A 26069-nucleotide genomic window follows, 5' to 3' on the forward strand; every position below is an offset into this window, starting at 1 on the left:
AGACTCGGCGGGCTGAAGGGCCTGCTGTCAATGCTGTATCTCTGAAGTCTAAAGTTTCAAGTCTGCCTTACTGTGAACCTGAACACTCTTGACTGAACTTTGAAAAGTGATTGGAAATTGGCTTGGCAGCTCAGAGTACGCATGACTTTTCCCACTCACTCCGTATCTCTACATCTCTCTCCACACAAGTCACAGCAAGTCACACAGCAACATGTTAATGCAGGACAAACGTTCCCCATGTTGGGGGAGTCCAGAACCAGGGGTCACACAGTTTAAGAATAAGGGGTCGGCCATTTAGAACAGAGATGAGGAAAAACTTTTTCACCCAGAGGGTTGTGAATCTGTGGAATTCTCTGCCACAGAAGGCAGTGGAGGCCGATTCACTGGATGTTTTCAAGAGAGAGTTAGATTTAGCTCTTAGGGCTAACGGAATCAAGGGATATGGGGAGATAGCAGGAACGGGGTATTGATTGGGGATGTTCAGCCATGATCATATTGAATGGTAAACAGAATCTTTAGGATGTACACTGGCTCGAAGGGCCGAATGGCCTACTCCTGCACCTGTTTTCTATGTTTCTGTGCAACTTAAAATTCTGTGCAACTTCTTTCCCTGTTCGGACAACTGATCTTCAACTTTTCCTTGTTTGCTCTGATGCTGCCCAAGATGTGGACATTCCCAGCATCTTGTGTGTCCAGCATTCACTGAGCATCGTCTGTGGAACAATCCCTCCCCCTGCTGTCAGAGGCAGGAACTGCAGGCGTCCGAGAGCAGGGCGCTGGGTGATGGAGGCGGTTCCCCTCGTCATCACGTTGCGCGGGGGGCGGGACAGAAGTGACGCGTTGACGTATGTGCATGGAGAGGAGAGGGGCTGAGGGAACGCGCTGATGTGTGTGGGTATCAATGCGTCATCGCGTTCCACGGGGGGGGCGGGGCAGAACGGACGCGCTGTCGTATGTGGGTGTCTATGCGTCATCGCGTTATTTGGGCGGCTGGGGCTTGGTACGCGTTGACGTATGTGCGTGGGGAGGGCGGGGCTGAGGGTACGCGCTGACGTCTGTGCGTGGGGAGGGCGGTGCTGAGGGTACGCGCTGACGTATGTGCGTGGGGAGGGCGGGGCTGAGGGTACGCGCTGACGTATGTGCGTGGGGAGGGCGGGGCTGAGGGAACGCGCTGACGTGTAAGGGTGTTGACGTCATCGCGTTGCGCGGGGGGGCGGGGCTGAGCCTGCGCCTGCGGCCTGGTCGCTCTGACGGACATCCCCGAGCCGCCAGCGGCCGAGTGTGAGGAGGAGGAAGAGGAGAGTCTCTGTCTGTCTGTCCGCTGTCCGGAGCGACGGGCACCGGGTGTCCGCGATCCCCGGCTCTAGCGGCGGCTGCAGCCCGGCCATGGGCTCCGGTAGCGGCAGCGGCCCGGTCTGAGCCCCCCTCCCCCGGCGCCGCCTCACCGCCAGGCCCAGGCTGGCCGGCCTTTGTCTACAGGGCCTTTACACTAAGCGCTGGACAGCGGGCACTCTTCATTCACCACAGGCCGCTAGCTACAAGGCTCTGCAGCCGCCCTCAGGCCGCGGGTCAGCCCCCATGGGCTCCATGAGCGGGTGTCGCTGTCAGTGGCATGTTTGAATCTTTATGTAGCGTGGATTTTTATTAGTTATTCCCTCCCACACCTTCATGTCATGTTTGTATTATAAATAAAGGTAAGGGGAGATTAGAATGAGCAGACTGGAAGACCTCACGGCTCCTGACAGCGAGGCGGTCAGTTTAATGCAGTGTGTACATGGGGTTGAGATGAATGAACAAGGATTGGAAAATGATCAAGTAAGTGTGGAGAATATTGTGACTGAGGTTGGTGATGATGTTAGCTCGCTGGAAAACCTCCCCGACACCAACGATGCTTTTGGAGGGAATCTGGCTGAAGATGTTTACGGTGACGAGGCCTGTGCGCTTATCGTAAATGAAGATGCTAACGGTGAACAGACAAGCGTGGACTTGAAAAACACAACTACAGAAGAAGTCAAGGTTGCGGTTGGTGCTGTGCACTTGTCCAACTTAAATGCTGATTCTGATAACAATTGGATTGCAGATGATGCAAAAAACTTCAGTTCAGGAACTGACAATGTGGAGGAGACATCAGACGTTGAGGAAGACGATGACCACTGCCAGATTCAACTACTTTCTGCTCAACTGCGTCAACTTGAGCAAAGTGCAGTGATTTTGGAGAACAAAGGCAAGCTGTCTCTCAGATCACCAGCGGATGAAGGGGTGGATTCATTAACTCTCGATGGTGACGGGCAACAGTTTGCTGTCATTAACCATCAAGATATTTTAACTGACATCAGGCATGAACATTCAGAGTGGCCCGGTGAAAAACTGAGGAGTTTTAATGTAAATGTAATGGAAGATCTGAACGAACTGACTGAAGATAGATGTCCAGGAAGCATTTCTGGTTTTAATGGCCATGCAGAGTCCAATGTTCAGGATCAACTCACACCAGCAGAAACTGAAAGAAAACAAACAATTGCCCAAGAATGGCCAGAAGATTCATCTGTAAATGACTTTGGCCAAGTTAAGGTGGCCACTGAAGCTCTGCGCCTTGACCAGCCGTCTCCTGATTTATTTGCAGACGATGATGTGGCGATGGAGGATTTTTCTCTAGTTGGCAAGCTCTTATTTAAGCAGATGTTGCTGAAGGAAGACTGGAAGAAAGAAGGAGAAGCCTTGTCTCTGGCAGTGAAGGAACTGAAAGAGGAGGTTGAGTGTATTAGCAAAACCTTTCTGCCTGAGGACGACCCTGAGCACGTGGATGTATCGAGTCAAGGTGCTTGTCATAAAAAAGACGCTGTCCGCGAGCAAAATCGAGAGGTAAGAAAGAAAACTTTTGAAATTATAAAATGTAAATTGCAAGTCTTACAACTGAGGCTGATGTGAAATCTGTTGCAGGAGGTTCAGTGTATAGTGCAAATCTTTCCACTATGATACTAAATTGGCAGATTTACTCATGATGTTCCTTGTGTGTTTTGGGATGTGGATTTAGCAGTAGAGTGGTGAGGGAGTGGTTCCATCTTGTGGGTTACATTATAACGGCAGTTTTTACAACGTTCTCAACCACCTTCGATAGTCATTCATTATTGGAGATGATTCGGAGGCATAGCCTGACGCACTCGCGACACACATAAGACAGCAAAGATTAATTTACCAGGTAGGCAAAAGTGCTGGAGAAACTCAGCGGGTGCAGCAGCATCTGCGGAGCGAAGGAAATAGGCAACGATTTCGCAGTGGAGTAGACAAAGTGTTTAAGAAGGAACTGCAGATGCTGGGAAATCGATTACCTTCTACCTTCTACCTTCGAAAAGTCTACCTTCGATTTTCCAGCATCTGCAGTTCCTTCTTAAACAATGAATTTACCAGGCGTCGTTTCTTGATTAATTGCTTTTTTGTTGAAGTAATACAAAACAAAGAGATTCTTAATCGCTGTTCCATTCACATCATATATGTTTAAGAAAGTCCTGCAGATGCTGGAAATATCGAAGGTAGACAAAAAATGTTGGAGAAGCTCAGCAGGTGAGGCAGCATCTATGGAGCGAAGGAATAGGTGACGTTTCGGGTCGAGACCCTTCACCCGCCTGCCCGATCTATTTACATGTTATATAGTGTACCATTTTAATTGGTTTGTACAGTCGTCTAGTATCCAGTTTGTGGAGAATTGTAGGTGTTCTTTAACTTGCACTAACAAAGCCAGAACTTTAGTCGCCTTAGCAAAGTTACAGGCCAGGTATATGATTCATGGTGAAGAGAAATGAGTTCATTATCAAATCATAAATAAATTATCCCACAACCTCATTCAAATATTTCAAACATGCATTTTTGCTGTGCTGTGTGGGCGAAGTCCAATGTGATAATCTGATAGACTTCAGTTACTGGTCCATCAGTTTATTGACAAGGTAGACACAAAACGCTGGAGTAACTCAGTGGGTGAGGCAGCATCTCTGGAGAGAAGGAATGGGCGACGTTTCGGGTCGAGATTGATAAAAGCTGACCTGAATGATTAGGGGGACTTCAGTTTTAGAATCCTCTGTCCGGGGGATAAACCTGCATTTGTTTGTTCCGGTGTAGGCGCTGTGCACACGGCAGCTAGCCAAGAGTCGCTTATCCTTTCAAGTTGTGTGTACCTTGTGTGTTGTGATGTTCGGCAGACCATTTCCCTCCAGGGATGAATAATGTTTTAACGTATCGTAATAGTTTTCATTTTATTTCAGACGAAGAAGACATTTTCTTTCCCTGCATTTAAGGAAGGTATGTTGGCCTCACTTGGGTATGTTTAAGTATGTGCCTAACATACTGTTTAAGAAGGAACTACAGATGCTGGAAAAATCGAAGGTAGACAAAAATGCTGGAGAAACTCAGCGGGTGAGGCAGCATCTGTGGAGCAAAGGAAATAGGCGACGATTCGGTTCGAGACCCTTCTTCAGACTGATGTGGGGGTGGGGGGGCGGGAAGAAGAAAGGAAGAGGTGGAGACAGTGGGCTAACTGGGAAGGGGAGGGGAAGGAAGGTGAAAGCAAGGACTACTTGAAATTGGAGAAGTCAATGTTCATACTGCTGGGGTGTAAACTTGGTGTAAACTACCCAAGCGAAATATGAGGTGCTGCTTCTTTCACCTCTTGAGGTCGAACCAGTGAAGTCCTTTATTTTTGAAGTGTAGTCACTTTAGTAAAGTTGGAAACACAGCAGCTAATTTTCAGACTGTGAGGTCCAATGACCAGACAGACTATGCCGTATTACACACCTCGACCAATGTTATTTAGATGCAGACAGTAAACTCGCATGTTTAGTATTCAGTTTGCTCTGTGCATGCAGTTTGAATTGACACGCAATTCTACATGCGATGCCTCCTGTAAAATTGGGCCATCCAAATCTCCTTTGCCCGTGATAAATTTATTGCTATGTATTGGTTGCTGTTGGAGCTAGTAAATAAGTTTAATATTCTCTGCGTTAGAAAGTGCTGGGGGTGATTGTGTTTGGGATTGTGTAGGGATGGAGGATGGTGGTGATGGAACGGTGGTGATGATGATGCTAAACATAGAAGGATAAACATAGCAAATAGGTGTAGGAGTAGGCCATTCGGCCCTTCGATCCAGCACCGCCGGACAATACGATCATGGTTGATCATCCAAAATCAGTACCCCGTTCCTACTTTCACCCCATATCCCTTGATTCCGTTAGTCCTAAGACTAAATCTAACTCTCTCTTGAAAACATCCAGTGAATTGGCCTCCACTGCCTTCTGTGGCAGAGAATTCCACAGATTCACAACTCTCTGGGTGGAAACGTTTTTCCTCATCTCAGTCCTAAATGGCCGACCCCTTATTCTTACTTTGAATGGACATCAAGGAAATGGGGGTAAATAGATCATCGATTCCTTGATTCCATTAGCCCTAAGTGCTATATCCAACTCTCTCTTGAATACGTGGTGTTTGGGGAAACGTGCAAATGCCAGGATTGTTGTCACTGCTTATTGCTTACAAGAGACAAAATAGGGTAGCAAGGACTAGGGTAGTTCTCTGGGCATTCGCGGGAAGAATATCCTGGAAATTACCCATCGATTCTTATGCTGAGTGCCTTCGGAACGCCCGGTGATGGGATGGATGAAGGTGATTTTATCGCTGGACTCATTGTCGCACTTTTGTCTGTTTCTGTCTGTATGTAGTGATGGGGCCGTGCGAGTCCGAGGATCTGCTGGATGGAATCATATTTGCTGCCAGTTACCTTGGATCAACCCAGCTATTCTCCGACAAAAACCCATCGACCAATGTGCGAATGTCACAAGCGCAGGAAGCAGTGGGGAGAATAAAGGTGAAGCATCAAAATTAATGCATACAATTCTTTGGGTGGGAATATTGTCAAAAACTAGTGATGTGCCAATCTGTGATATTGATGGGCCTGAGTGTAATATTGACTGATGGGCTAAGGACGTTTGCTACCTCAATGGTAATTTATTTGTCATGTGTACCGCGGTACAGTGAAATTCAAAGGCAGACACAAAATGCTGGAGTAACTCAGGGGTGAGGCAGCATCTCTGGAGAGAAGGAATGGGCGACGTTTTGGGTGGAGACCCTCTGAGGCAGCATCTCTGGAGAGAAGGAATGGGCGACGTTTCGGGTCGAGACCCTTTGGGTCTCGACCCGAAACGTCGTCCATTCCTTCTCTCCAGAGATGCTTCCTCACCCACTGAGTTCCTCCAACATTTTGTGTCTACCTACGATTTTACCAGCATCTGCAGTTCTTTCTTACACATACAGTGAAATTCAGGTTTGTTTCCAATTCAATACAAGTGTCACGACACATAAACACTCCGATACATCTTAGATAAGCAACTGAGTTACAGGTCAAGTGTATCGTACACTGAGACTGCGTACTGAGTGGGCAGTTTGGTGCCATTTTCAAGTCGCAGCTGTAAGTGCAGGGAGCTGAATCGGAGCCTGAAGGCCTGTTGTCCTGGCAGTGTTGCAGGGTCGGTCTGCCCAAGCGTAGCCGTCGGTGTCTTCCACCGCTGCAGGCCGCATCCAGGCCACGCGCTCGGCCTCTTGGAGCGGCGCCCGGTCCAGCCAAGCTCCAGGCTGCTGCAGAGCCTCCAGCGGCCCACTCCCCCGTCGAGGCACTGCACTGCCTCCCGCAGCCGTGACTTGTATTGCCATCAATGTCTGATATCCAGTCTCATGTAACAGCCTGCAGAATGCAAGCAGGAGTGGGCTATGGTTGTGATCGTGTACAGTCTTTTTGACTGGCCTTTAATACTTAAAGATAGCGGAATCAGGGGATATGGGGCGAAGGTACTGAATGTGGATGATCAGCCATGATCATATTGAATGGCGGTGTTGGCTCGAAGGGCCGAATGGCCTACTCCTGCACCGATTGTCTATTGGATAGCACACAAACAAAAGCTTTTCATTGTACCTCGGTACACGCGATATTAATAAACTAAACTAAATGGCCTCCACAGCCGCCTGTGGCAATGAATTCCACAGATTCACCACCCTCTGATTAAAGACATTTCTCCTCATCTACCTTCTAAAGGAACATCCTTTAATTCTAAAGCTGTGACCTCTGGTCCTGGACTCCCACTAGTGGAAACATCCTCTGTACATCCACTCTATCCGAGGCCTTTCATTATTCGATAAATTTCAATGAGGTCTGCCTCTCATCCTTCTAAACACAAACTTTAACCCAAGTGTCACCTAAACCCAAACAATCTTCACATCATTTCTTCCGTTTCTAAAACCCCTTTGTGAAGTCACGGTTGGGTTGTGAGTATTCTCCGTCAAGACTGGGGGATAAAAGAGCTGAAGTTAGTTTATATTTGATTATATTTATTATATATACTTGTTATGTGGCTTTGTGCTTGGATGGCTGGAAGAATGAAATACTGCAGAGCGTGTGGCCTGTGTGGACTCCAGTGGGTCAGCAGCTGCTTTTGGAAGATGGGAGGTGTGGGTCTGTGTCGTTGGAAATGCAGGTTTAGTGACTCGTTTGTGATTCCGTTTATTAGGCCCCAGAAGGAGAGTCGCAACCAATGACTGGAGTCGATCTGTTCATATCGACACAACGCATTAAAGTGTTGAACGCAGAAACACAGGTAATAGGGCAGCTGAACGTTGAGAATCAATCTGAACTTTTCCACACAAAATACTTTTTCCCCCTCCATTGTTTGGTGCTCAAACTATGGAGAAAAAATCTATTGAAAACAGTTTAAAGTTATTATGTATTTATTATTTATTATGAGTTATTAAAGTTATAAGTTACCTAAAGAAGGGTCTCGACCTGAAACGTCACCCATTCCTTCTACCCAGAGACACTACCTGTCCCGCTGAGTTACTCTGGCATTTTGTGTCTATCTTTGGTATAAACCAGCATCTGCAGCTCCTTTCTACACATTAGTTATTTAACCTGTTCCCTGCCGAGATTTTTTTTACTAATGGCCATGACCCGCGTATACTCAGGGGTGGCACTGAACAGGTTAATATCATTAATGAATGATCTAGGTTGAATCACTTGTATCACTCACCAACTTAAATGTTTCAAGTTAATTTATTTGTAACAATGGTTCGTAAACTGACAAAATACTGGCCACTTAATCGGTATTGACACATAAATATTGGTCAGAGCATTAACTCCCTCCACTTTACTAAAATAGACTCACTGAGAAAGCTTATGGGACCTCAGTTTAATACCTCAATCAAAAGACTTTATCTCCAAATGAACAACATTCACACAATCTTGTGGTAATGTGTAAGCTTGAGTTATTCATTCCAACTACCAGTTCTCTGACAAGAGTAGTGCCAATGGCATCAAGATTTGTGCCGTGTTACATTGTACACAAGGTTTTCCAGTTGCTACCACGGGTCTGGAAAGGCAGTCGATGGTTATGTTGTAGATTAACGTCACGGTCCATGTGGCACGGGTATGAGGAGTCACGTTGCCTGACTCATTCAAACCCCAGTGGCAGATTGAGCTGCTGTGCAATTATAGACACAAAATGCTGGAGTAACTCAGCGGGACAGGCAGCATCTCTGGAGAGAAGGGGGTTGCTGTGCTATTACAATGCCCCCCTGGAGTATGTTGGTACTTGCAGGTACTTGATGATGCTCAAATGTCAGACAAATTATTGGCTGTAAAGTGCTCAGAAATGTGTGAGGATGAGATTCACAGCTTACAGACATGTCAGTGTGTACGTATGTATGCCTTAAGCCATTGCTTAGCTTCTTACCATCACTTATCGGAGTAACATCGTGTCAAGTTTTAACACAAGGCCATTTTGACAATTTAACGCTTGTAATAAAGTGAGTGGGGTTTAACATTCAATTGCCTCGTGCTCTAGGAAGCTCTGATGGACCACCCTCTCCAGACCATCTCATACATTGCAGACATTGACACAACAATAGTGTTCATGGCTCGGCGGCGACTGCCACGGAAACCTCCCGACCAAGAGACAGGGAGCTCTGCAGCAGGGAAACGAGAGTACAAGATGATCTGCCATGTCTTTGAGTCTGAAGACGTGAGTCCCTTGTTCATTAGTTTAAGTTTTCAAACAGTAACCTCTGGACGATTGGGATTTCTGTCTGTGCTTATAGAATGTCTGCTCGTGTTGACTTAACAATGGCTAATTGATGGGCCTGTTCACTGGTGATGTTTTTTGCCGTAGTGATGTGATTTTTCTCTGGTTGTTTGTTAATTGTTTGAAATCTGTATTTGTAGGGTATTGTTAAGAGTTCATCACTGCTCCACTGTACCATGAGAATGTATAAAAAAAAACCATGGTGTGTGATTCAATTATCAATACAATCCATTGATTTGTTTTTCCCCTTCAATATTGCCCTTGCTTGCAGGCATCTCTCATCGCACAGGCCATAGGCCAAGCGTTCACTGTGGCATACCAGCAGTTTTTGAACGCCAATGGTATCAACCCTGCGGACCTGAGTCCCACAGAGTACAATGATTTACTCGACACCGAGTTCTACAACGGGGACCTTGTACACTTTTCCAAATCTGAGAACTCGAAAGAGGTGAGTGTCTGTGGTGACAACCTCGAGCGTGATTTACAAGTTACAAGTCGAAAGTGATGAATGAAGGATGCAGAAATGACTGGCAGAGTAAGGAGACATACGATAAAACTTTATTCATCCTCGGAGGGAAATTGGTCTGCCGACAGTCACCACACACACCAAGGTACACAAAGAGTAAGACCAGGTACACAAGAAAAAGACAAGCGACTGTTGTCTGTCTGCCGTGTGCACAGCACCTTCACAGGAACACATGAACAAACACAGAAACACAGACTTATCCCCTGGGCAGAGGATTCTAAACCAGAGTAGCCCCCCCCCTCCCCCACACCGGGCCTCCCTTTGCTCTCCCATCATCCCTCACGGCGGCCCCCCCATGTCGGGTCCCCATTGTCTTCCCCTCCCCCCTCACGCTCATCGACCGCGAGGCCCCACCGCCACCGAGGCTCCTGTTGCTGCCGAGGCTCCCATCGCCGCTGAGGCTCCTTCGGCCCAGACAGGCCTCGCCACCCGGCTGCTCCGTAGTCCCCTGGAAGGCCTGTGGGGCGTGTCGGGCCTACCGAGGCTCGTTCCTGCGGGGGTGACGCTGTATGGTCACGAGTAGTCGCCCAAGGAGTCCTACCTTTTTCTGGTCGCCACTGGATTTTCAACATGTTGAAAATTTTCGGCCACCTGCTGCGACTGTGACGGGTGCCGGCAAGTCGCCGAACAAAATCGCGTAAGTGGGACAGGCCCTTAAGGCAGCAACTCTATCACTGCGCCACCGTGCTGCCCTAGTTGTCAGGGTTCATCCTACTTTTGCCATCAGCTCATAGATGTGGGGATTTAAAAATGAATAAGGAGATCTTGGAGAGAGAAAAGCAGTAAAAGATGTCAGAGCGAAGGATGGAAGTGAAGGTAAGCGATACTGCTTGAGGGCTGCAGTACTTTAGGGATTGCCACAGCCTCTATCTGTGAGAGGTTGAGGGAAACTGATAGAACAGGCAGGGTAGAGACTGCTGGGGGAAATTAGGATCAGTTATTTCCTTTAGCCTTTAAGAACGAACTGCAGATGCTGGAAAATCGGAGGTAGACAAAAGTGCTGGAGAAACTCAGTGGGTGCAGCAGCATCTATGGAGCGAATAGGCAACGTTTCGGGCCGAAAACCTTGAAGGAAATAGGCAACGTTTCGGGCCGAAACGTTGCCTATTTCCTTCGCTCCATAGATGTGCTGCACCCGCTGAGTTTCTCCAGCACTTTTGTCTACCTACGATTTTCCCGCATCTGCAGTTCCTTCTTAAACACTTTGTCTACTCCTTTAGCCTTTATTTTGTTATAATCCATAACGTTACATAATTTAGTGTCTTTTCACAGAGTATCGTCTTAAGGTTATAAGGGATCGGAGCAGAATTAGGCCATTCAGCCCATCGTCTACTCTGTCATTCATTCATGGCCGATCTATCTCTCCCTCCTAACCCCATTCTCCTGCCTTCTCCCCATAGCCTCTGACACCCGTACTAATCAAGCAACTGATACACTGCTGTTGTGTGCACAGGTCCGTATTGATAAGGGGAAAGGTGAGATCCTTGGCCTTGTGATTGTGGAGTCGGGCTGGGGCTCCCTCCTCCCCACTGTGGTGGTAGCCAACCTCATGCACGGCGGGCCGGCAGAGCGGTCGGGAGAGCTGAACATCGGGGATCAGATCATCTCTGTGAACGGCACCAGCTTAGTTGGCCTGCCCCTTGCTACCTGCCAGGGCATAATCAAGGTACTGAATCCCAGCACGCGCTGCCATTCTTGTGCATTGCGATGGCTTTTGTTTTATGTTAATCCATTAAATGGTTTCATGTACTGTAAACAAAAACTTCATGTGGTTAGTTCTTTATATTGTATATCGTGTGGACATTCACCAGTGTATCTGGATGTTAGTTAGTAGATTTCTTATCTAGTATAGATGAGTCACACCAAGTAGGAAACTCGCAGATGGACACAAAGTGCTAGAGTAACTCAGCGGGTCAGGCAACATCTCTGGGGAGAAGGAATGGGCGATGTTTCGGGTCGAGACCCTTCTTCAGACTGATGTCAGGGGAGTGGGCGGGGAAGAGATAGAATGTAGGTGGAGACAGTAAGACGAGTGGGAGAACTGGGAAGGGGATGGAGAGAGGGAAAGCAAGGGCTATCTGAAGTTAGAGAAGTCAATGTTCATACCGCTGAGGTGTAAACTACCCAAGCAAAATATGAGGTGCTGTTCCTCCAATTTGCGCTGGGCCTCACTGACAATGGAGGAGGCCCAGGACAGAGAGGTCAGATTGGGAATGGGAGAGGGAGTTGAAGCGCTGGGCCACCAGGAGATCAGGTAGGTTGAGACGGACTGATTGGAGGTGTTCAGCGAAACGATCGCCAAGCCTACACTTGGTCTCGCCGATGTACTTCAGGCATCTACTTCAGCTTAAGTATCTAACTTTACCAAGTTAAATATCTAACTTTACCAAGGAGATTTCAGATTCAGTGCACTAATACATCGCACAGCAGCCTCTGACATTTTTCATATACCGATTCCTCATAGAGCCAGTGATGGAGTTGATCCTGGCCTGGGCTGCTGTTCCTGTGGCGTTTACATGTTCTCCCCACAACTGTGTACATTTCCACCAGGAATTTTAGTTTCCTGTCACCTCCCACCGATATGTCCGTCTGTTAATTGGCTGCTGTTAATCAGTTTGTTCGTTTTGTCAGTTTAGTTTATTGCCACGTGTACCGAGGTACAGTGAAAAGCTTTTTGTTGTGTGCTGACCAGCCAGCAGAATCCTCCCCTTATCCATAATCCCCCCCTTAATAGAGGTGAAATTGAGAGGAATAATGACACAATTACAGAGAACTAAAGAGGTTACCAATTCCAATTTTAGTCGTCTTCTTCTTGCGTATGGCGTGCACAGCCTAAAGTTGTAGGACAACTTGTACCATTTGATCTTATTTGATTGTGCACGCCAGGTTGATTGCATTCGTTATAACAGGGCGGACCACGTGAAGGTTGCAATCTCCCACCCCCCAATTTTATTGATCTGCTATCAACCAATGAAACAACTGACCGACATTTGTAATAAAAATATGATGTGGGTGGAAGGTTTTTATGCCCCTTGACTAGTTATGTACAGTGTATCGAGTTCCCTGCTCTGAATCTGCATGTTGTGGCCTATTTAGCACATTCCTGATCCATGGTGACTGGGCAAAGAGAGGATTGGGCTTGTCTGGTGCTCTCTTTGTTTGAATAACCGGAGATGAATCGGGCAAGTTTGTGTGAACGTCTTGACCTAAGCAATGCACTCTGCGGGGGAGAAGAGTGAATGGGGCAGCAGCAGAAATTGGGCAGGACGTTTGCTTTTCCATCAATGTGATTTTACAAGAAGTGTAAGTTTAAGACTGGAACTGTTTGTCAGTGTAAGTGTGGGGTGTTGCATCAGATTGATTATTCCCAGTAAACCACTGCATCCACTGCGGTTTCCTCAGGCTCTTTACATGCGAGTGACATTGAATAAGGTGACGAGATACATGTAGAGGATTCATTTTCATAAGGAGCCTCATTACTGTGGGAGGTAGATACAAATGCTGGGGAAACTCAGCGGGTGAGGCAGCATCTGTGGAGCGAAGGAATAGGCGACGTTTCGGGTCAAGACCCTTCTTCAGACTGATGTCGGGGGAAGAGAGGCTGGAAAAGCCGCCCCCCCCCGACATCAGTCTGAAGAAGGTCTTGACCCGAAACATCGCCTATTCCTTCGCTCCACAGATGCTGCCTCACCCGCTGAGTTTCCCCAGCATCTGTTTCCCCAGCACCGATGCCTGTATGGACGTGAGTAGTCGCCCAAAGAGTCGTACCTTTTTCTGGTCGCCGCTGGATTTTCAACCCGTTGAAAATTTTCCCCCACCTGCTGCAACTATGACGGGTGCCGGCAAGTCGCCGAAAAAAATCCCGTGAGTGGGACAGGCCCTTTTGTCACCATCCGGGATAAAGCAGCCTAATGTATTGGTGCCACATTCATCATATTAAACATTTATTGCAGTGATAACATCCGCATTACATAGAAACATAGAAACATAGAAAGTAGGTGCGAGAGTAGACCACCAGGTCCGTCGAGCCCGCACCGCCATTCGCTCATGGCTGAACACTAAACAGACACACTTACCCACAAACAGTAGACACAAGACACAGAACACAAGACACTACCCTCCCCTTTATACCGCTATCACCCCTCTCCACCCCAAAAACCTCGTGATCTCCTGGGGGAGGCAAAAAACCGGATAAAAACCCAGGTCCAATTCGGGAAAAAATCCGGGAAATTCCTCTCCGACCCCAATCTAGGCGATCGACACTTGTCCAGGAGATCACTCAGGTCTTACTATACTAACCATACCTAGGTCCATATCCCTGCCCTCTCCCCGTAGCCCCTTATCCCCTTGGCAGCTAAAAAACCATCTATTTTAGTCTTAAATATATTTAAAGTTTCTGCTTCCACTGCTCCCTGGGGCAGTGAATTCCATAAATTAACCACCCTCTGGGTGAAGAAGTTCTTCCTCATCTCAGTTTTAAAAGAGCCCCCCCTTATTCTGCAACTATGTCCCCTAGTTCTAGTTTCCCCGATCATTGGGAACATCCTCGGTGCATCCACCCGATCAAGGCCCCTCACGATCTTATATGTTTCAATGAGATCGCCTCTCATTCTTCTAAACTCCAAAGAGTAGAGTTCCAGCCTACTTAACCTTTCCTCATATGTCAATCCCCTCATTGCAGGAATTAATCTTGTAAACCTTCGCTGCACTGCCTCCAGGGCTAGTACATCCTTTCTTAAGTATGGACCCCAGAACTGTACACAGTATTCCAAATGTGGTCTCACTAATACTGTGTACAGCTGCAGCAAGACCTCCGTGTTTTTATACTCAATCCCCCTAGCAATAAAGGCCAAAACTCCATTGGCCTTCCTGATTGCTTGCTGCACCTGCATACTAACTTTTAGTGATTCATGTACTAATACCCCTAGATCCCTTTGCGTTGCATTACAACGCAGCTCCTCCTCATTTAGAAAATAACTTGCCCTATCATTTTTTTTCCCAAAGTGAATGACTTCACATTTATTAGTATTAAACTTCATCTGCCAAGTTGTTGCCCACTCACCTAGCTTATCTATATCCTTTTGCAGACTCTTCCTATCCTCCTCATCCCCTACTTTTCCTCCCATTTTTGTATCGTCCGCAAATTTTGATATATTACACTTGGTTCCCTCCTCCAAATCATTTATATAAATTGTGAACAACTGGGGTCCCAGCACCGACCCTTGCGGAACCCCGCTAGTTACCGGTTGCCATCCCGAGTATGAACCATTTATCCCCACTCTCTGCTTCCTATTTGTTAGCCAATCCTCTACCCATGCTAATATATTACCCCCAATTCCATAATTTTTTATTTTTAGCAATAGTCTCTTATGTGGCACCTTGTCAAAAGCCTTTTGGAAGTCCAAGTATACCACATCCACCGGTTCCCCTTTATCCACCCGGGTTGTTACTTCCTCAAAGAATTCGAGCAAATTCGTTAAACAGGACTTCCCCTTCACAAAACCATGCTGGTTCTGTCCGATGAAGTCATGTTTATCCAAGTGCCCCGTTAGTGTTTCTTTAATAATTGTCTCTAACATTTTACCCACCACCGATGTTAGACTAACCGGTCTATAGTTACCCGCTTTCTGTTTACTTCCTTTTTTAAATATAGGTGTTACATTGGCCATTTTCCAATCCACTGGGACCGTTCCTGCCTCCAGGGAGTTTTGGAAAATTATCACCAATGCATCCACAATCCCCACCGCTATCTCCCTCAAGACCCTTGGATGTAATCCATCAGGCCCAGGGGATTTATCCTCCTTCAGTCTCATTAATTTCCCTAATACCACCTCCTTGGTGATCTTAATAGTATTTAGCTCCTCCATTCCTACCGCCCCCTGTTTATCCAACGTTGGAATATTTTTTGTGTCTTCTATGGTGAAGACTGATACAAAATACTCGTTTAATGCCTTTGCCATTTCCATGTTCCCCACCAACAACTCTCCAGTCTCACCCTCCAATGGACCAACGTTCACCTTAGCCACCCTTTTTCTTTTTATATAGCTATAAAAACTCTTACTATTAGTTTTTATGTTGTTTGCTAAATTCCTTTCATAGTCTATTTTCCCCGTCTTAATTAATCTCTTAGTTATTTTTTGCTGACCTTTAAATGCTTCCCAATCCTCTACCCTCCCACTATCTCTGGCTACCTTATATGCCATTGCCTTCAGCCGAATACTATCCTTTATAGTTTTACTGAGCCATGGCTGACTGTTCTTACCCTTACCCCTTTTTTTCTTCATAGGAATAAATTTTTCTTGAAGGTTATACAGTAGACCCTTAAACGTACACCACTGCTCATGTACCGTCTTATTCTTGAGTCTGCTATCCCAGTCAACTTTGATCAGCTCAGTCCTCATACCTTCATAATCCCCCTTATTTAGACTAAGCACCCTAGCCTGAGTTTCAACCTGCTCCCCTTCTATTTGAATATGGAATTCGACCATATTGTGGTCACTTGTTCCCAACGAGTCCCTAACTATGACATTTTTAATTAATCCTGCTTCATTACACAGGACCAGATCCAAGATTGCCTCCCCCCTTGTCGGTTCTGTGACATACTGTTCTAGGAACCCGTCTCTAATACATTCTATAAATTCTTCCTCTAGTCTACCCTGCCCAGTTTGGTTTGCCCAATTAATATGAAAATTGAAGTCCCCCATGATTACAGCAGTTCCCTTTTTACATGCGTCAACTATTTGCAGATTTATGTTCTGACTAACAGCGTCACAGCTATTTGGAGGTCTATAAATTACACCCACTAGTGTTTTTTTCCCCTTGTTATTCTCTATCTGTACCCAAGCTGTTTCACTATCCTGATCCTTCAACGCAATATCCTTCCTCTCTATTGCCGTTATTCCCTCCCTTATTAAAAGGGCCACCCCTCCTCCCTTTCTTTCCTGTCTATCTTTCCTAATTGTCGAGTACCCCTCTATATTTAACTCCCAGTCCTGATCCCCTTGCAGCCATGTCTCCGTAATGGCCACGATATCATAACTATATATACTTAATTGCACCGTTAATTCATTTATCTTATTACGAATACTCCGTGCATTTAGATAAAGCACTTTCAGATGATTTTTACTACCCTTCCTTTCCGTTTTTGCCCCTTTTACATCTAGAGCTTTATCTTCACCCATTATGTCTCCTGTCACATTTTGACTTTCCGCTTCCCCACTGATACCCTGCTCTATTTCCTCTACCCCTGCCGTTATTACCCCCCTTGATACCTCCCCCCCGCTACTTAGTTTAAAGACCTCTCTACTGCCCTAGTTATATGATTTGCCAGGACCCCAGTCCCAGCACCGTTCAGGTGAAGTCCGTCCTTACAGAACAGATCCCCCCTGTCCCAGTACTGGTGCCAGTGGCCCAAGAAACCAAACCCATTATTCCCACACCAGTCTTTGAGCCACGCATTCAGCTTTTTAATTTTACGTACCCTCGCCGATTTGGCCCGTGGCTCAGGTAGCAATCCGGAGATCAGTACCCTCGAGGTTCTGCTTTTTAATTTATTCCCTAACTGCTCAAACTCCTTCAGCAGATCCTCCTTCCTCGTCCTTCCTATGTCATTGGTCCCCACATGGACCACGACCACTGGATCCTCCCCCTCCCACTGCAAATTTCTCTCCAGCATCGCAGAGATATCCTTAACCCTAGCACCGGGTAGGCAACACAGCCTTCGGGACATGTTCTGCTGGCCGCAGAGAACCTTATCTACCCCCCGAATAATACTATCCCCTATCACTACGGCATTTCTTCTAACTCCCCCCTCTTGAATGGCCCCCTGATCCACGGTGCTGCAGCCAGGTTGCTCATCCCTCCCACAGCCCCTGATCCCGTCCTTACATTGAGTAAGAGCCTCGGTCATGCTCGTCAGGGACAAGGGCTGTGGCTCCTGCCGCATCTCCTCCTGGTTCCCCCTACCTGCCTCGCTTATGGCCACACCTTCCTTTCCTTGCTCACTGCCTACTGAATTAGTTAAACTGGTCGGTGTGACCATCCCCTGGCACAAAACATCCAGGTAATACTCCCCCTCCCTGATGTACCGCAGCGTATGAAGTTGGGTCTCCAGCTCATCAATGCGGAGCTGGAGTTCCTCTAGCCTCAAACACTTACTGCAGCTGTAGGGATCTTCTACATCAATGGTGTCGACAAATTCCCACATCTCGCAGTATTGGCACATCTCCTGACCGCCCATCTTATATAAATAATTAACTGGTCCTATTTAAGAATCCCCTACTGTATTGATACACCCCTTATTTATATAATCCTACCTCCTATAAATGGGAAAGTACTCACCCCAGCCGTAAATTACCTACTGGTTTGGCTGTCTAGTGGTAATTCCGTCCGCTCTTCCTGTCTGGTCCACTGCTCCCTTGCAGTGCGTGGCAAACCTCTTTGCCTCTGTTTTATATCTACAATGCGTGGCAAACCTCTTTGCCAACCTCTTTGCCTCTGTTTTATATCTACAGTGCGTGGCAAACCTCTTTGCCAACCTCTTTGCCTCTGTTTTATATCTACAGTGCGTGGCAAACCTCTTTGCCTCTGTTAGTCTCTGTTAGTCTCTCGAGTCTCTCGAGCCGCGGCTCCGTCCGTCCTCCCTCGGCGACAGCACCTCTACTTGTTTTCCTGCAGACAGGCCAGGAGAAGCCAAAGATCAGCAGCACAAACAGCACCTGCCCGAAACCACAGATCTCTGGACTGAGCTGGGTCCACAATCAAAGGAGAAACAGCTAGTACTGCAGCAAGTTGCTAGTGTTGCTAGTGTTTCTGTAGCTCCCAAACCAACAATTACTCCACGTGCCGAGGTTCATGGACATCACCACCAAATGGACAATAGGTGCAGGAGAGGCCATTCGGCCCTTCGAGCCAGCACCGCCATTCAACGTGATCATGGCTGATCATCCCCAATCAGTACCCAGTTCCTGCCTTCTCCCCATAATCCCCTGACTGCGCTATCTTTAAGAGCCCTATCTAGCTCTCTCTGGAAAGTATCCCGAGAACCGGCCTCCACCGCCATCTGAGGCAGAGAATTCCGCAGACTCACAACTCGCAAAACATGTTCCTCAAAGCTCTACATCATCCTGACATAAAACTCTATCCACGAAGACTTGCATTTGTAAAATGGCTACTAAATCCTCAAATTCCCCGTGTTCTCTGACTAGTTTAGTTCAGAGGTACACCGCGGACACAGGCCCGCGCCGACCAGCGATCCCCACATATTAACACTATCCTACACACACTGGGGACAATTTCACATTTACACCAAGCCAATTAACCTACAATCCCGCACGCCTTTGGAGTGTGGGAGGAAACCAGAGCACTCGGAGAAAACCCGCGCTGGTGACGGGGAGAACGTACAAACTCGGTGCAGACAGCACCCGTGGTCAGGATGGAACCCGGGTCTCTGTGAGGCAGCAACTCTACCGCTGTGCCACCGTGTCACCCTGTGTGTATGGAGAAGCATTGGCAGAGGGGTGTGATGGGTGTGCCGGCTCCTGCAGGCCTGTTGGCATCCTTTGTCGTGTGTGAACTTGGTTCACAGCAGTATCTGGATGGTTGGGTTAAAGGCCCTGGTTTAACTTGTCCTTGCTTGGCCTTCGTTTTGTATAAATATTTTGCCAGCTAGTTACATTTCCACTTTGTGAACACTTCATGACATCGGGAACCCTGGGGCCTGTACTCAGGAAAAATAAGTTACTGATCAATGTTAAGTAGCTGTTATAGAAGAAAGGGTCACATCGTTGACAGGTGAACTGTGATCCTCAGTTAGGTTCCAGTTATTGCCTGCAATTTCTGCTCATTCGAGGAATTGCTACCACTGCCGAGTGCACTGCAGATGATATTTTACACATGGTCTTTCTGAAGATCGTGAGCAACCTTATGGAAAGAACTGTCTATCTCACGTGTTGTTGTATTGGTTTTTAAGGACTTGAAATATCAGCCTGAAGTGAAGCTCAATATTGTGCGCTGTCCACCCGTCACCACGGCAATCATCAAACGACCAGACCTGAAACTTCAGCTGGGATTTAGTGTTCAGGATGGCATTGTAAGTAAACACTGGCATCAATCGTTTCTGTTTTCAAGAGAAAGTTAGATTTAGCCCTTAGGGCTAACGGAATCAAGGGATATGGGGAGAAAGCAGGAACGGGGTACTGATTCTGGGTGACCAGCCATGATCACATTGAATGGCGGTGCAGGCTCGATGGGCCAAATGGTCTACTCCTGCTCCTATTTTCTATGGTTCTATGTTTCTAAGACACCAAAGACATTTTAACTGACCCTCCCAATGGGAATTTCTCCTATCCCGGAGCCTCCCTTTTTCTTTATAAGAATAAGATTTTCACTTCACACACAGATATAAATGCTGATTTTCCAGCAACAGCTAATGTTAGGGATCGCCACATCAAATCCATACCAGGATAAAGTCAATTCTGATTTTTTTTTAAATTGCCTTTCCAGGGATGCTTTTCTTTATTTTTATTATTATCTTTGATAGATAAATATGAAATAGTAACCTTTGTCAAATTTTAAGTTTGAGAATTGTTTAATTTATTATTGTCGCTTGCACCGAGTTACAGCGGAAATCTTTTATGTTGCGTGCTAACCAGCCAGGAAAAGACTACATGAAATTGCAGTGAATTGTGGACGCAGCCCAGACCATCACACAAACCAAACCTCTCTTCTATTGTTTCCATTTATACCTCACGCAGCCTCGGCAAGGCCAGCAGCATCATCAAGGACCAGTCTCACCCCGGCCACTCCCTCTTCTCCCCTCTCCCATCAGGCAAAAGGTACAGGAGTGTGAAAACGCACACCTCCGGATTCAGGGACAGTTTCTTCCCGGCTGCTATCAGGAAATTGAACTGCAACTTGAGAGCAGTGCTGAACTACTACCTGTCTTTGATCGGACTTTACTGGCTTTACCTTGCACTAAACATTATTCCCTTACGTATCTGTACACTGTGGACGGCTCAATTGTAATCATGTATTGTCTTTTCGCTGACTGGTTTGCACGCAACAAAAAGCTTTTCACTGTACCTCGTAACACGTGACAATAAACTAAACCGAACTGACTAAACTAGACTGTGATGCGATCAAGCCATCAACAGTGCACAGAAACATGATAAAGGGAATATTCTACTTGCTGATGGAGCAGCAATCAATGGGTTGATGAAAGCAGCCACTATGCAAAATGCAGTAACGCTCGCTGAAATGTATTCAATTAATAGAATTGAATCATAAATCTACAGCAGAGAAGGTCATTCAGACGATTATTCTGCTGTGAACAATTTATAATATTGTGTTTAAGAAGGAACTGCAGATGCTGGAAAATCGAAGGTGGACAAAAATGCTGGAGAAACTCAGCGGGTGCAGCAGCATCTATGGAGCGAAGGAAATAGGCAACGTTTCGGGCCGAAACCCTGAAGGAAATAGGCAACGTTTCGGGCCGAAACCCTGAAGGAAATAGACAACGTTTCGGGCCGAAACCCGGAAGGGTTTCGGCCCGAAACGTTGCCTATTTCCTTCGCTCCATAGATGCTGCTGCACCCACTGAGTTTCTCCAGCATTTTTATCTACCTCCAATTTATAATAATTGTCTGTGATGCAGAAAGTGCTGAAATAGGTCTTCGGTTTAAAAATCTATTCTAATTTAACTGCATGAAGAGTAATCTGGAGTTAATCTGAATCCCTCGAGTGAATTAAGTAGGTACATGTTACTTCTCCTTTATTGATTACTGTTTAATTAAGATGTATATCTCTGTGGAGTATTAGTTAACCCAACAGCATTGTATAATGGAGGCACAAGGAACTGCAGACGCTGGTTATACAGAAAAAGACAAAGTGCTGAATAACTCAGCGAGACAGGCAGCATCCCTGGAGAGAAGGAATGTGTGACGTTTCGGGTGGAGACCCTTCTTCAGACATCTACAACATAATGTTCCATCTTGAACATAGCCCCAAATGATTTGTTTTATAATGCATTGAAAATCAAAAGCGCACATGCTGGAAGTTTAACATTTTAAAAAATCAAAATATTTTGGGACAATATCTTTGACTCTGTTATTAACATTAACTCTGCTTGTCTTTTTGCAAATGCTGTCTGACCTGCATGTTTCCAACGTTTTGGGTACAACAAAATATATTTTTTAAATATTCCGAATTTGTTATGCTGGTTGCTTGTATGAGCTGAGAGAAAATCAAGAAATAATAGATGTTGCCCTTCGATTGGCGACCGTATTTAGAATATCATGTTCAGTTCTGGGCACCATGTTAGAGGAAAGATATTGGCAAGCTTAAAAGGGTTCAGAAAAGATTTACGAGGATGTTGCCAGGACTAGAGGGTGTGAGCTCCAGATGTCCAGAACTAGGAGTCACAGTTTAAGGATAAGGGGGAAGTCTTTTAGGACCGAGATGAGAAAATCATTTTTTACACAGAGAGTGGTGAATCTGTGGAATTCTCTGCCACAGAAGGTAGTTGAGGCCAGTTCATTGGCTACATTTAAGAGGGTTAGATGTGGCCCTTGTGGCTAAAGGGATCAGGGGGTATGGAGAGAAGGCAGGAATGGGATACTGAGTTGGTTGATCAGCCATGATCATATCGAATGGAATAGAGACCCAACCTACATAACCTCTCCCTGTAGCTCATAGAAACATAGAAAATAGGTGCAGGAGTAGGCCATTCGGCCCTTCGAGCCTGCACCGGCAGGCTCGAAGGGCCGAATGGCCTACTCCTGCACCTATTTTCTATGTTTCTATGAGCTACAGGGAGAGGTTATGTAGGTTGGGTCTCTATTCCATGGAGCGCAGGAGAATGAGGGGTGATCTTTTCTCTTGCACAGAGTCTCTTGCCCAGAGTGGGGGGAATCGAGGACCAGATGACATAGGTTCAAGGAGAAGGGGAAAAGATTTAATAGGAATCCAAGGGTAACTTTTTCACACAAAGGGTGGTGGGTGTATGAAACGTGTTGCCAGAGGAGGTAGTTGAGGCTGGGACTATCCCATCGTTTAAGAAACAGACAGGTACATGGATAGGACAGGTTTGGAGGGATATGGACCAAGAGCAGGCAAGTGGGACTAGTGTAGATGGGACATTGTTGGCCAGTGTGGGCCAGTTTAGCCGAAGGGCCTGTTTCCACACTGTATCACTCTGACTCTATTAACATGTCTGCAGTGGGGAGACGCGTGCAGCTGAAAAGTCGTGGTCTTGTGAGCACGTCACCTACATCCTTGGCAATGATCAGAAAATGACCTCAGCACCGCATCACTACTGATGTTTGTGGTTATTGATTGATCAGCCAATCAACATTTCATGTAAAAGACTCTCATTGTTCAGTTTAGTTTATTGGCCCGTGTAGCGAGGTACAGTGAAAAGCTTAGTGTTGTGTGCTATCCAGTCAGCGGAAATACTATACATGATAACAATCAAGCCGATCACAATGTACAAGATGCATGATAATGGGGATAACATTGAGAGCCAGATAAATTCCAGTGAAGTCTGATTAAAGACAGTTCCAGAGTCTCCAATGAGGTAGTTGGAAGGTCAGGACAGCACTCTAGGTTTTGATAGGTTGGTTCAGTTGCCTGAAACTGTCCCTGAATCTGGAGGTGTGCGTTTGTTTTCACACTTCTGTATCTCTTGACCGATGGGAGAGGGGAGAAGAGGGAGTGACCGGGGTGAGACTGGTCCTTGATGATGCTGCTGGCCTTGCCGAGGCAGCGTGAGGTGTAGATGGAGTCAATGAAAGGGAGGTTGGTTTGTGTGATGGTCTGGGCTGTGTCCACAATTCTCTGCAATTTCATCATCAAAGATGTTCTATAGAAGAAATGACTATACAGAAAATAGTTTACTTTACTGTTTATTAGTACAGGTATCACTAAAATTGTCCCAATGGAAAAGCAGCAACCAGTTTTGATGGAATTGAATGTTATTTTGCCTAGATCTACAGCCTCATGAGAGGTGGCATTGCAGAACGAGGTGGAATTCGAGTTGGACACAGAATCATTGAAATAAACGGGCAGAGTGTTGTTGCAATCCCTCATGAAAAGATTGTGCAGAGACTGTCAAACGCCACTGGTGAGGTACGTGCAACATTGATGCCCAGTATTTGTTTGCAGATTTGTTTCTCATCTCTATTTAATGAGAGGTTTCCAGTTCACTAATAGAGTCATAGAGTGATACAGCGTGGAAACAGGCCCTTCAGCTCAACTTGCCCACACCGGCCAACATGTCCCATCTACACTAGTCCCACCTGCCCGCATTTGGCCCATATCCCTCCAAACCTGTCCTATCCATGTACCTGTCAAACTGTTTCTTAAACGATGGGATAGTCCCAGCCTCAACTACCTTCTCTGGCAGCTCGTTCCATACACCCACCACCCTCTGTGTGAAAATGTTAACCCTCGGATTCCCATTAAATCTTTTCCCCTTCACCTTGAACCCATGTCCTCTGGTCCTCGATTCCCCTACTCTGGGCAAGAGACTCTGTGCATTTACTCGATCTATTCCTGTCATGATGTTATACACCTCTATAAGATCTCCCCTCATCCTCCTGCGCTCCAGGGAATAGACCCAGCCTACTCAACCTCTCCCTATAGCTCAAACCCTCAGTCCTGGCAACATCCTCGTAAATTTTCTCTGTACTCTTTCCAGCTTGACAACATATTTCCTATAACATGGTGCCCAGAACTGAACACAATACTCTAAATGCGGCCTCACCAATGTCTTATACAACTGCAACATGACCTCCCAACTTCTAAACTCGGCTGACTGGTTAACTGCATGTACATTCCAGTGTGGAACACAGGCAAACAGACACGTTCCCATCGTTTATGCTGAAACATAAAACTGCAGATGCTGGTTTATACCAAAGATAGACACAAACTGCTGCATCACAAGTGGGTCAGGCAACATCTCTGGAGAAAAAGGATTGGTGACGTTTTGGGTCGAGACCCTTCTTCAGCAGAAGGCCTGAAGAAGGGACTCGTGCAGAATTGTCACCAATCCTTTTCCTCCAGAGATGTTGCCTGACCCAAGGGCCTCGACCCGAAACGTCGCCTATTCCTTCGCTCCATAGATGCTGCCTCACCCGCTGAGTTTCTCCAGCATTTTTATCTACCTTCGATTTTTCCAGCATCTGCAGTTCCTTCTGAAGCATTAATGTGGATGTGTTTAAACGTGTGTTGTCTGCTTCATGGTTTATTATTGCCTGTCTGAACGTTACGTTGCTGAGAAGGTGAGACATTTGGAAATATTTACACCGTGATAACGGTTTATTTTCCAGATTCACATAAAGACGATGCCGGCTGCAACGTACCGATTACTAACCGGCCAAGAGCAGCCTATATACCTATAAAGACAAGTCTCACCACTAGCCAGCTATGGGTTCCATGTTGACACTGCCTGCTTCGTTTGTGCGACACCAGTGTCGAAGATGATTTAACACGGCCTCACCACCTGCACCAACCTGGCTGTCAGCTGGCGTTGAGAGCTGCAGCATCACATCACAGCAGGGTGCGAGGGAGAAGCAAGCTGACCTTGGGTGTCGGCTTGGCTGCCCTTCCACTCATGCAGGGCGCGCGCCACTGTTTCGCACCAAGAAGATTTTGCACATAACCTCCTCCATATCACCAGCTCAAACTAGATGTCTCATCACATCTGCTCAGATATTTTATTTAAGAAGAAACTCATTGGACTTATTTTAATAATGGCAAGGGCATAAGTTTAATAATTTTAACCAATTAAAAAAAAAATCACTACTGGATATTTCTAATCAGTGGACCAGTGTGTTGTGCCGATAATGTTGTGAGGATTATGGAAGGGGGGGGGGGGGGGGGGGGGGATATGTTACACACAGTGATCATAGACACGATGAGACTGTTGGCCTGAATCTTGGTCTGAAGGCTGTTCTGCATGGTTTGTTACAGGTGCCTTTTCATCCTGTGACAACCTGACATTGGGACCTTGTGTTTGGCTGTTGTTCCCCAATGTTGCTCCACGCATACCAAACGCAGTTCGCTACATTCTCTACAGCTCTTTCTCCAAAACATGGCGGCAGTATTTTGTGTCTCTGCGCAAGGAGATGGAAAATCAGTCTGGAGTTGCTTGATTCTTGCAGAGACATGCATGTGTAATCAGTCAGCAAGGAATACATTGGGCTCGTTGGAATCGTGGAGAATCCGAAGCTGCTGCACTTGCCTTTGTGCCTTGAAAACTACCATTAAGATGGAACTGCAGATGCTGGAACTTCGAAGGTAGACAAAAACGCTGGAGAAACTCAGCGGGTGAGGCAGCATCTATGGAGCGAAGGAAATAGGTGACGTTTCGGGTCGAGACCCTTCTTCAGACTGATGTGAGGGTGGGGGGTGGGGGGGGGGGGGGGCGGGAAGAAGAA

At 46.5% G+C, this 26069-nt stretch overlaps 1 protein-coding gene across 1 annotated transcript; it reads left to right on the forward strand.

Annotated features, from left to right (window-relative positions):
• Nucleotides 1-1203: 1203 nt before the first annotated feature.
• On the forward strand, nucleotides 1204-25439 carry LOC116989651 (amyloid-beta A4 precursor protein-binding family A member 1-like). The gene is made up of 10 exons (XM_033047224.1): nucleotides 1204-2859; nucleotides 4254-4290; nucleotides 5703-5848; nucleotides 7542-7628; nucleotides 8871-9047; nucleotides 9379-9555; nucleotides 11087-11299; nucleotides 19604-19723; nucleotides 23617-23757; nucleotides 24960-25439. The coding sequence occupies exons 1-10, from the start codon at nucleotides 1711-1713 to the stop codon at nucleotides 25029-25031; spliced, it is 2319 nt and encodes a 772-aa protein (XP_032903115.1). The 5' UTR covers nucleotides 1204-1710; the 3' UTR covers nucleotides 25032-25439.
• The last annotated feature ends 630 nt before the right edge of the window (nucleotides 25440-26069 follow it).

This window comes from Amblyraja radiata, chromosome 29 (assembly GCF_010909765.2).
Source record: "Amblyraja radiata isolate CabotCenter1 chromosome 29, sAmbRad1.1.pri, whole genome shotgun sequence".
Taxonomy (NCBI): Eukaryota; Metazoa; Chordata; class Chondrichthyes; order Rajiformes; family Rajidae; genus Amblyraja; species Amblyraja radiata.